This window comes from Camellia sinensis, chromosome 6 (assembly GCF_055761805.1).
Source record: "Camellia sinensis isolate YWXY chromosome 6, ASM5576180v1, whole genome shotgun sequence".
Taxonomy (NCBI): Eukaryota; Viridiplantae; Streptophyta; class Magnoliopsida; order Ericales; family Theaceae; genus Camellia; species Camellia sinensis.
In genome coordinates this window covers 114,264,911-114,277,107 of record NC_138966.1, presented here as the reverse complement: position 1 = coordinate 114,277,107, position 12,197 = coordinate 114,264,911, and the positions used below count along the sequence as shown (strand labels likewise).

Here is a 12,197-nt window from a genome sequence, read left to right as displayed (position 1 = left end):
CCGAAGGAAACACCGAAGTCTTGGAAGGTGATATTTAGCCTTGGTTAGCTTGAAGTGTGCCCAAGTTCCATGAACCATTTTTTTCTGAATTTTTTTTCTTCTAGTTTTTCTCTAATTTTTATTTTATTTTATTTATTTATTTTTATTTTTAATTTTATTTTATTGTATTTGTGTCTTTTTTTCATATACTAAGGCTAAGTCTTAAGTTTTATTAGAGTTGTAATTTAAGAATTTTTAATTTCTGTGTTGTTAATTAATGGATGATGGTAAAGTTAGTAGAAACATTGATGAGGAGTTCTGATTTAAGAAAATTGATTTTAAGTTCTAAACCTTATTATGATATTCTTAAATTTTGGGATGTCACATTACATTTGTGTGCTAGTCATTAAGTACATTTTTTATTTATTTATTTATTAAACCTAAGATGAGATTTAAGCATTGTCCTTTTCTCTAAACTTTTTTTTTTTTAAATTTTTAATCGAGGTTTCAGGATATCAATATAAGTGTTCATTCTGTATAGAGTATAGATAGATAACTCAAAATATGCAACTCTTTCTTTTAAGGGACTGAATTTTTAAGGGACTGACTTGTGTGGGTGATTTTTCGACCACACTGCCAAACAGGTACCCAGCTGGAGAGCACCGGTAAAATAGATTAAGCCCGAACGACCTGCAACAGAAAGAAGAGTTTCCGGTGGTGGCTCGTCCACCTGGGGGCACTCCGACGATCAAGTCAGTACTCAATATCTCTCAAAGATAACTAATAGTGCTTAACTCACTAGACAGAATATCAAAAGCATACCTTAGACCCATGGGGGTGCCTTCTTTTTATAGCCAACACAATCCTAGTCCCAATAGGAGCCTAGCCCTAATGGACTTAGGATTACTGCTAATCTTGGACTCCTAATAGGATTAGGATAAACTCTCTAAGAGTCTCATCTTTACCTAAACTGAAGTCTTCTCTCATTGTAGGACTCTTGTCCCTTATCCGCTTAACTCGGATTTCGGTATTCTCGCAGATAACCTCGGCCTAGCCGAGATTACCTCGGTGTCATGACCAGGACACGTGACACCTCGGCTGGTACTTCGGTGTCACCTCGACCACGTGCTGTCATCCAAAAATTATGTCCCCACAACTGCCTCCTAAGTTTTATTACCTCGGCATCCTGAGGTGATGGAACTTATATCATTCATTCCTTTAATCATGACCTCGGTTTAACTTCAACTTGTAAACTTTTCTCAAGTTTCAACAAGTGTTAAACATCATCTCGGTTTAACTTCAACTTGTAAACTTTTCTCAAGTTTCAACAAGTGTTAAATATCATCTCGGTAAACTTTTCTCTTCTCAGACTTAATCGTCTTAGGCCAAGATCTTATCTTTTGGGATCTGGGATTCGAGATCTGGAATCCGGGATCGGCTTACTTGGGCTGGGCTCTTGTCTTCTCATATCCAGTGTTATCTCGGCTTGACAGGTGAGGTTACCTCGGCATCTTGTCGCTTTCTTTAGAGGTAATCCCTCAGATCCTCCTTGGTTCGTCCAAGAGCTCGGCTATCTCCCGATTTCAGCCTCTTTGGTGCACTACTTCCTGTGTCATTGCGAGTCCTTTTAGACCTCCCTCCATTGGTCGCGTTGAAATAGAGGTCCTTCCCCTGAACATGCCGATGTTCTTTGGAGTCAGCTTCCTTGGTGCGATGTGTCCTTTGTGAATCTCCTCTTCTTGATTCTCCTCGTCCGACCTCCCTTAAAGGCCGGTGAGAATGTTCGTTGGTCCTATCATGTTGAGGAGTCGTAGGAGTTGTCTTCTGCCCCCTGCTTGGGCATCTTTCTTGGCTGCTGGAATCGGCATATCTTGTGACGGGAACGGTGGCTACATGACATTGTTCTATATCATGAAATTGACAACCGTTTGCAGGTCCGCCAATTTGTTCGCCATTCCTTTCATCTCGTCGTCCCTTCGTAAGCATCTTTCTTTCCATACCTGGAGGCCGTCCTCGTTATAATACTTGCTTCGGTCTGATTTCTTCGGTATGTCGCCCTCCTGGCCGATGTCCTCTTCTCTGTGATTCTTATCACGAGTTTCTTCGTTTTAGTTGTCTTTTTCGACGCCAAGGTCAATATGTTTCCCACTCTCAGTAGGGGTGTCGTCCCCAACCTTCTCTTTCGATTTGTCGTTGGCCATCTATTCTCCTTTTTTTTTTTAAATTTTTAATCGAGGTTTCAGGATATCAATATGAGTGTTCATTCTGTATAGAGTATAGATAGATAACTCAAAATATGCAACTCTTTCTTTTAAGGGACTGACTTATAAAAGGCTTGTGTATGGAGTTCTTTTGTTTAATCTTTCCACCTTTTTTTTTTTGGTATTTGTTGTCCAATTTACTATTAAAAAATGAGATTAGGAATTTGATTGTGTTTACTTTTAAAAAATGAAAAGAAAAAAAATCATTAGGCTAATCGTTAAGTCGGTTAATTCTATGACACACACCTGTAAATGTGTGTACCATGTTCTTGGTATTACCTCAAAGTGGTTTTAGTACTTACGAATCAAAATGGTGTTAATTAATGACTTGAAATGAAGTTCAAATCAAAATTTGATTAATTAAAATTGGGTTTGTCATGATTACGAAACTAGGTGATGTTTGTCATACTCTAAAGTAATGGTTTTGAATTTTGATTATGATCTAAAGTAATTTTGGTTCTGTAATACGGGTGTTAGTAATGAATAAAATTGACTATGCTCAAAACTTTTTTTATTTTACGTTTTTAGTAAATGCAACCTCTTAAATGAGGGTTGCATGTAGAAAGAAGGTATATGTCCCTACTAAACAATAGAATTCTTACCAATCACATATCTAGTTTGGGGTTCACATATATGGATAGAAGGCCTACACCTATAATTATTGTTGATAAAATTTTTGAGAAATTTAGTAGCAATATATAGCAAACCTATAGCATATTATAATATGCACTATATTGGATATGCATTAGTCTTTTCTAGCTAATGTCTCCATGAAAAAAGAAAAAATCTTAGTTAATATTTCAACCAACCAAGCTATAAATGTTAGCAACCCTCAAGAGGAAATTTATGTGGTGCTCAAATTTAACAATTATTATTTTAGATATTAGGGTTCATAATTTTTATTTTTATTAATATTATGAACGGTAGATAGACAAAAAGTCAAATTATAATGTTACTCTTTTGTCCATCTACCGCTAATGATGTTAACAAAAATTAAAAGTAAAAGGCCAACGTGAAAGTGTAAAAACTAAAGTGAGATTTTGATAAAAGTATAAGGATTGCTAATGAGAGGAGAAAAATTGTCACATTTAGCTCACATGATAACTTTTGTCAACCTTGTTAATGTTAGATGAACGGAATGATAACATTACAAACTTAATTCGAAGCATAGGGATTGATTGTCATAATAAAAAATATATAAAATAAAATAAAATTATAGTAAAAATATAAGAGTACTAAATATAATTAATCTTAAAAAAATAATACGAGATTTTTTAATTAATAAATGATATGAAATTTTGCTGCAAAGAATAATAAATAATTTTCCATGAAGATAGAGCAAAGCCTAATAAGGATTGGCTATACACTGTTGACCAAAATTCTACACAAAATGATAAATTTGAAAGACCTGAGAGAGGATCTTGGGAGACAAAAGCAACTCCCAAGTCATATGAAAAACAAACAATGCTTTTGACAAAGTAAATTTAGTACCCAACTTAAATCTTCTAGAAGTCACCAAAACCGGAAGGATCCAAATAACAACTGACCATGTCCTCCTTTATGGGTATGTATGCTCTTGAGTCTTGACATGATGTACTGTTCAAATGTGCCTTCACTTTCAAGAGAAATTATTTTTCTAGCTATTGTCTAACTCCTTTGAACAACATTGGCCCATGTTTTGAAAATGTGGAATCCATCACACCCTTCTATGTAGTCGGTGATATCGGCTCATCTTTTGAAAATGTGGAATCCATCATACACTTCTTTGTAACTTTGGGTTATTTACAATTTTAATTTATGTAATTTGACACATGTTTTACTTTAATCTCTATTTTAAATTGAACAATTTAATTTTTACATTTTAAATCTAATTTTAATTTAGTTCTTTCGTTAAAATCAAACCTTAAAATTAACGATTTTGAAATACTTGTATCCTAAGGGTTTTTTTTTTTTTTTTAATTGATCGGCGAAAGTCAATTGTTAGTAATTAGATTAGCATCTATAAGAATTAGCCACCCTTAGGACTAAACCTTTAAGAGAATCATGGTGGCCAATTAGGTTAGCCTTAGTATCCCAAGGTGTTCACGTAAAAAAAATAATGAAAATTTGAACAGAATGATTAATTTGAAACTAGACTTAAAACAAAATGATCAAATTGTTTAAATTAAAATTATAAGAATCTAAGTAAAATTTCAGTCAAACTATCAGGTAAAATTAATTAACATTTAATTTTAAAAGGGGGATTTTTACAAGGGATTTTTTTATTGAAATATTAATTTAAATAATATCTATGAATTTTTACATTTTTGTTGGGTCAAATTTTTTTTATAGGCCTTTTGATGTGACGAAGATTTTTTCCCCCTTTCAGAAGAGGTTTTTTTTATTTGCATTAGACAATGAAATTTTTTTATTTATTTTTTAAAATTTTGGTGGCCTTTTGACAAAGATTAAATAGGATAAAAATGAAGAGTTTTTGAAAAAATGAAACCTTACGCAAACGTCTGACTAACCTAATAGAAGATTCAACCCTCTTGATTACTTCTTGTGACATATAACATTATTTTAAATTTTTTGATATTTTATTTATTTTTTGACATGGCTAAAAACACATGTTATAGATAAGATAAGATTGATTGTTTAAATCTCTCATCTTATACATGGATCAAAGAAATAGAGGATCACACGCCGTTTAAACATGAATACACGCATAAATAATCACTTGAATTTATCGTTGGTAGATTCAAGGAAAGAAGAGAGTTAAAATTGCAGCATACGCCACCAATTCTCTTCATTGAAAAATACTACTCAAGCTAATAAATCTTTTATATTTTTTGCTAATTGATATTTACTCAATTAAAAAAAATTAAAATTTAAAATATGACACACTTCAATAATATAAGTATAACAGAGTAAAAAAATATTATATCTTTTGTTAGTTTTTATACTATTATTCTAAATTATTTTATGCACATAAAACAATAATCTAACAATCATAAGAGTCACATGATCACATGATTTTAGCTGCAACATTATCCCCCAACAACTTGAATGGCTTGGGATCTATTTCCTCACATATGTCTCCTCAAGCCATTGGAATAAGGGTCAACATGGTAAATTGTGCATGCTCAAAAATTTCTCTAAGCATTCAAATCCCAAATAAATAAATAAATAAACAAATAAATCTAGGAATATGACATCACTCCACATTTGGACATGACCCCTTCCTTCACACCCAAATAGACAAGTTCAAACATCCATAACTACACGAAACAAGCGCAAACCCTAAAATATCAACATACAACCAAGTATCCAATATATATATATCTCTACTCATGAAAACATATTAATTATGTTTTTTCTGCTTTGCATTATACTATCTCTATATTTCTTGTCATCTCATACATTTTCTTCGCTTTCATTACAAAAATAATTCATATCCATCACTATTATTGCCTCAATCTTCTATCATCTTGTTCGAACACATAAATTGATTATCAGAATATTTTCCACCAAATTTATTTCCGTAGTGAAAATCAAATTTATTTCCTTTTAATCCATCATTTGATCATGAACTCATCGCCGGACTTCTCGGCTGGAAAGTCGCCGAAGCGGGAGATCCAAGGTCCCCGGCCAGCTGCCCTAAAAGTAAATAAAGACTCTCACAAGATCAGAAAACCTCCGATGGCGCCACCTCAGCAGCCACCTCATCAATACCGCCCACCGGTCATTATATACCAAGTCTCTCCAAAGGTGATTCACACAAACCCTAGTGAGTTCATGACACTTGTTCAACGCCTCACTGGCTCGTCTTCTTCGTCATCGTCTTCTTCCTCCTCTTCTTTTCCAATTAACACCGGTGGAGTATCGCCAGCTGCTCGTTTGGCTTCCATAGAAAAGACAAAATGGTCTGAGAAGAAGAAACCACAAAGTGATGATATGAGTATGAGTGGTGTTGTTGAAGGTGTAGAGATAAGTACAGAACTTGAGAGGAGTAGTTTGTTACCGGGTATTTTATCGCCTGGACCGGCTGCTCTTCCACCTATACCGCCAAACTTTTTCTCTCCGCTGTCCGATTCAAATCATATGAGTTTCTTTCATGATTTGAGCCCTCAGTTACAAGGTTACAGGAATTATGTAGAGGGTGGTTTCATGCCTAGTCCTTCAAATTTTCTTTCATCCATTATGGCATCCCCTACTCCATCTCCTGACCTTTTCAACAATTTCTTTGATCACTTTTGACCCATTTTAGAGAGAACCAGAGAGATGTATCTGGTTTTGATTTTGTTTATCTTCAATGGTGATGAGGATGATACTGACGGGGGAGTAATTGGGAATTTGAGTTTTGTTTTAGTGGACAAGCAAGCTGGAGGCTTTGATTGAGTTTTTTTTTTTCCTTCTATTTTTTATTAAATTGATGGGCCACATGATGAGGCAGTTTGGCTCACATTTCTTTGACATTTTTTTTGATAAAGTAATATTTGGATGATGAAATTTTTATAGTAAATTTATTTATAAAATAACGTTACACATTACATGTTATTCATGCATTGGTACAACAACCATGTACCAAACAAAGTACATCATCAGTTGTTTTGTTGTTTGAACTGTTCGCCTCTGCTCTCCTTCTGCTGTTTTGCTTAGATTTTGGTGTGAGCTTGCTGCAATTCGGTTGCCATTCAGTTGTTCTGCTGTTTTGCTCAGATGTTGGTGTTGTTTTGTTTCAACCTGAGGTGTTTTGTTGGTCTGCTTTACATTGTGTGGCTCTGCTGTTTTTTTTATCTTTGTTTTGCATTGTTTGTTGGTTTCTCACCAACTAGGAGGTTGGAACTTCTTCTACCTCTAAGCTCTTCTTTATTGATGTAATTCGGTTGTTTTTCAACAATAAAATTTTCTTTGTTGATAAAAAAAAAAAAGATATATAATTAAACTTATTTATTTTCTCCCTCAAAGTATTTACAACTTTTAGATCATTAAAATTTTTGAAAGTCGATAATCTCAAGAAACAATCCGATGGATGTATGTGGACATTAGACAAAAGAATTTAGGAAGAAACGATCCCATATCGTTTGTAATACGCGTAAGGATCCTCTAGAGTGGATCCTCTAGAGTGATCTCCTAAAGTGCCTGATCGGACTGCTGTGAATAAAACTCACCAAAACGACGTCGTTTTGGTGAGTTTTTTCCCAAAAAAAAAAAAAAAAAAAAAACTGAAATTCGGGGATTTCAAAATTCTCCCCAGATGAAGATGAAGAACAATACAGACGGAAAGATTCGACGGTGCTGATCTGTTGTTGTGGGTTTGCACGCTCCCTCACGCCTATCCCTGTTTCTTTGTTGTCTCTATCGCTCATGTCCACACAAATCTGGAACCATTACTAACAGAGAAACATATAAGTTAGAAAGTTACCCTTGCAAATTGGATTTGATTCATGCTGAGAGTCCGAGGCTCATTCTCAATTGATGATTTTCTTTCAATCGTGCCCATTGTTGATTCTTTCACACCAACCCTCTCAAACAACAGTACGTATATATATAAATATGTAGAGAGAGAGAGAGAGAGAGAGAGAGAGAGAGAGAGAGAGAGATTTTTTGAACTCGAAGGTGTTTCTGTGAACTTCTAAAACCAACCTCACTCACTATCACTTTTATTGAATATTTCTTATTAACACTTAGACCCCTGTTTTTTCAAACTCAAATCTCTCTCTCTCTCACAGAATGGTCAGACCTCACTCTCTCCTACTCCTGTTACTCGATCTCCTACTCCTACTCCTGGGTCGTGCAAACCCACAACAACAGATCAGCACCGTTGATCTTTCCGCATTACACGAAATCAAGAACAGCCTGACGGAATTACGCGGTGCTGATTTCTTCTCCACCTGAGACTTCACCCTACCAGATCCTTGCTCAACCTTCACCGGAATTGCGCGGTGCTGATTTCCGTCTGTATAGTTCTTCATCTTCATCTGGGGGGAATTTTGAAATCCTCAATTTCAGTGTTTTTTTTTTTTTTTTTTTTTGGGGAAAAAACTCACCAAAACGACGTCGTTTTGGTGAGTTTTAATCACAACCGTCCGATCAGACACTTTAGGAGATCACTCTAGAGGATCCACTCCAGAGGATCCTTACGCTTGTAATACACACCCTTTCTTTGTTTACCAATTTTTGTTACTCCCTCCGTCTCAAAAAAAGTTGGATTCCCCAAAAGGGACCATTATTTTGGGACGGAGGGAGTATATACTTGTGGCATGTAGTATGCAACATAACCCTATTTTCAATATCCAATTCTTATTGGTTGCTTTTTCTTTTGTTTCATATGTTTTTTTTAGCACAAATGTTTTGTTCTTCTTCTTTCAGTATTTGGAAATGGAATTTAATTGGCCCTAATGTCATGTATTTTATTTGATATGTAAGGGATGCTTGCCATATAGAGATAGAATATATATATATATATATATATAAGCAACACGTAATAATTAATTTGAAGTTGGTAGTAGGTATTTTCATTTATATCCTTTTCGAACTACCTTTCAACTTTAAAATTATTACTCCACAATTGGGGATGTGATCTAGACTACCTCATTTTTTCCATTATAATGATAATGATGTGAAGAGGAAAGTAATATTGTTCAGTAATTTCACAAACACAAAAGTAATCATAAAATCAAATGTTATTTTTTTTCAGAATTTTTATATAGAACTATTCACAAAAACGATGTGCCAATGAAAATTTTGATATTGCAAGATAGTTTGATGAATTATTATTTTTTAAAGTAATAAGTTTGTAAGTTTGCTGATGTTGATTATGCCTTACCTCTATATTTAGTTGCCATGTACTTTTGCTAAAAATTGGTCACCGTAGTCGGCATATATCTTTGGCAACTAAATTTTTGCTTTTAACGTCAAAAGTATTGTATGTGTTTTTTATGTATGTTTTTTATTTACATATCATTACTCGTATAGAAAAAATACAGGTGAGCAATGTGAATGAAGCAGTGCATAAGGCTATCATTATTTTGTGTGGTTGGTTCTATGCAGTTCTGCTATTGAGTACCTTATAGAAGGTGGAGGAACATTTTGGTTGTACCAGTTTGCCAACAAGTTCATCCGAATTCATTAATTCCACTAATATATATTTCAAGCTAAGTTATCAATTGCTTAAAAAAACTGCGTTTGAGGACGTTAACCTAATTCATGAGTGGCTAAGATTGGCTTAATTTGCTATGTCTTGTGAGTGGCGACACTTAATTCCCTTACGCTGTATTTGGTTGAGAGATTTGGAAAAGGAAAAATAAAAGATATGCGAAACTAGGTGAAATGTAAATATACTTTATTCATATTTTACCTACATTTTTCTTTTCCCTTTTCCTTTCTAAATCTTTTCCCAATTCCCCCAACCAAACACAACGTTAAATATTTGGGATCAATATATAGTGTTAATGATATATATATATATATATGTTGTAATGAATTTAGTATGTTTTTTTTTCTTCTTTTTTTTTTTCTTTTTTTTTGAAAATTATTTATCAGTTGTAAGGCTAAAAAAAATTACAAAAACATTGAAAAAATTATAAATTTAAGGACAAATTATACTGGTGATTCATATATTTTATCTCTTATGTCATTCTGGTCCCTATACTTTCAATTAACTCGATTTTGACCTTTAATTTTAAATTTCCCGTCAATTTGGTCTAATTGATAAAATCGTTATTGTTTTTTAAGAAAAAATATTACTAAATTATTTGAGATTAACTCACCAATTTGGAGAAGTTTATAATTTTGCAATATGGCACATAACACTCATGTGTATATTTTTCATTAAAAAAAATACTAAGGTGTCGTTTGGTAACACTTACGTTTTCAGTTTTCTGTTTATATTTACAAAAATTTAAAAAATTCAAATAAAACTTGTTTGGTAAAATTTTTAATTTATAAATCAGTGGTCTCAGTTTATAAATTTGGCCAAAAAATGAAAACACAAAAAATGTGTTTCCGTTTTGAGTTTCCAGTTTTTTTTTTTTTTTACCATCCAACACTAGCCACCACCCGCAACCATTTTCCACCACCATTTTCCGCCACCACCACCTACCCCTCACCACCACCTGCCACCACCACTCACCATCCACCAGCCACCACCAGCCACCTGCCACCTGCCACCCACTCGCTACCACCACCCACCCCTCGCCACCACCACCCACCTGACATCCACCCGCCGCCACCCACCACCGCCCGCCACCACCACCCGTCACTTACTTGCCACCACCACCCACCACCTACTTGTCACCACCACCCACCACCCACCACCCACTCGCTACTCACCTGCCGCCACCACCCACCACCCACTACCACCACACACTCGCTACCATCTACCACATGCCACCACCACCCACCCACCACCACCCGCCACCATCCGCCACCCACCTGTCACCACCACCCACCACCCGCCACCGTCACCCACCTACCTACCACTACCACCACCGACCCACCACCGCCCACCCCTTGCCGCCACCACCACCACCACCACCACCACCACCCACCAGCCATTCACCCGTCACCACCCACCATCCGCCACTACCATCCACCGCCCGCCACAATCACACGCCACCTACTTGCCACCACCACTCACCACCCACCTGCTACCACCCCTCACCACCACCCACCCGCCACCCACTCGCTACCACCTACCACTCGCCACCGTCACCCACCTACCACCCACCACCACCACCACTACCACCACCACCACCACCCGCCACCTACCCGCCACCACCTGCCATCCGCCACTCACCTGACACCACTACTACCCACCACTTGCCACCACCACCCACTTGCTACCACCCACCACCCGCCACCGTCACCCACCCACCCACCCACCACTACCACCACCACCTCCCAGCCGCCACCACCCACCACCCACCGGCACCACTTTCCACCACCGTCTTCCGCCGTCACTTGCCACCACTTGCTATTTCTCACTCTTTTTTATATTTTTAAATTTTTATAAACATTTTGTCAATTACCAAACGCGTTTGTAGTTTATGTTTTTATAAAAATAAACAAAAATCAGTTTATAAAATTTTTGTAAATATAAACTGAAAACGTAAACGTTATCAAACACACCCTAAGAATTGTAACCAATTGGACCAAATTAAGACAAAATTATAAATTCATGGTCAAAATCGAGCCAATTAAAATTACAGGGACTAAAATGACACAAAGACCAAAATATAAGGACTATCGTCGTAATTTATTCTAAATTTAATTATTAAAGTTGATAAATTTTATCACTAAATTGAAATTTATTTTGGAAACCTATTGCATTTTATATCCCCCTCTTTTTTTGGGCCGATCGGTATGAAATGATTTACAAATATCATGAGACATCCATAATATTCAAATTACTATAAGAAAGATCGCAAACAAATAATATAATAATTTACCAATATCGTGAGACATCCATAACATTCAAATTACTACAAGAAAGATCGCAAACAAATAATATAATAAAAGAATGACCTATATACAAGTGGAGAGAGTAGAACTCTTGACCTATAAATGAGATACGAGGACTATAAGCCGGCGGACTAATCCAGTTGATTTAAGCTATTTTATTTCATCCGCCGGTGAATATCTTGTGGATATCTTTTAAGAAAAATGCTAATAAATCTAAATATTTTATTAAATATTTCACATGCGTAAATTCATGTGGATCTTGTACTCATGTGAAACATTTGGTCGAATATTTAGTAAAATATTTAAGATCCTAGCATACTCATGCATAGGAAACACAGTAAATTCAATTTGTCTTTTTTTTTTTTTTCCAATTATTGTTTGATTTGTTAAAATAGTTTTAGATATGATTGACATGATCAATTAATAATAATTTAAAATGTGTTTTGTTAATAAAGTAAAAGTTATTGAGTATTCAATCGAAATAATCATTCGAATCTTGATTCCAATGAA

At 35.4% G+C, this 12,197-nt stretch overlaps 1 protein-coding gene across 1 annotated transcript; it reads left to right on the top strand.

Moving 5' to 3' along the window:
* Positions 1-5,538: 5,538 nt before the first annotated feature.
* LOC114270202 (protein MKS1) lies at positions 5,539-6,772 on the top strand. The gene has a single exon (XM_028211652.2). The coding sequence runs from the start codon at positions 5,808-5,810 to the stop codon at positions 6,477-6,479; it is 672 nt and encodes a 223-aa protein (XP_028067453.1). The 5' UTR covers positions 5,539-5,807; the 3' UTR covers positions 6,480-6,772.
* Positions 6,773-12,197: the final 5,425 nt, after the last annotated feature.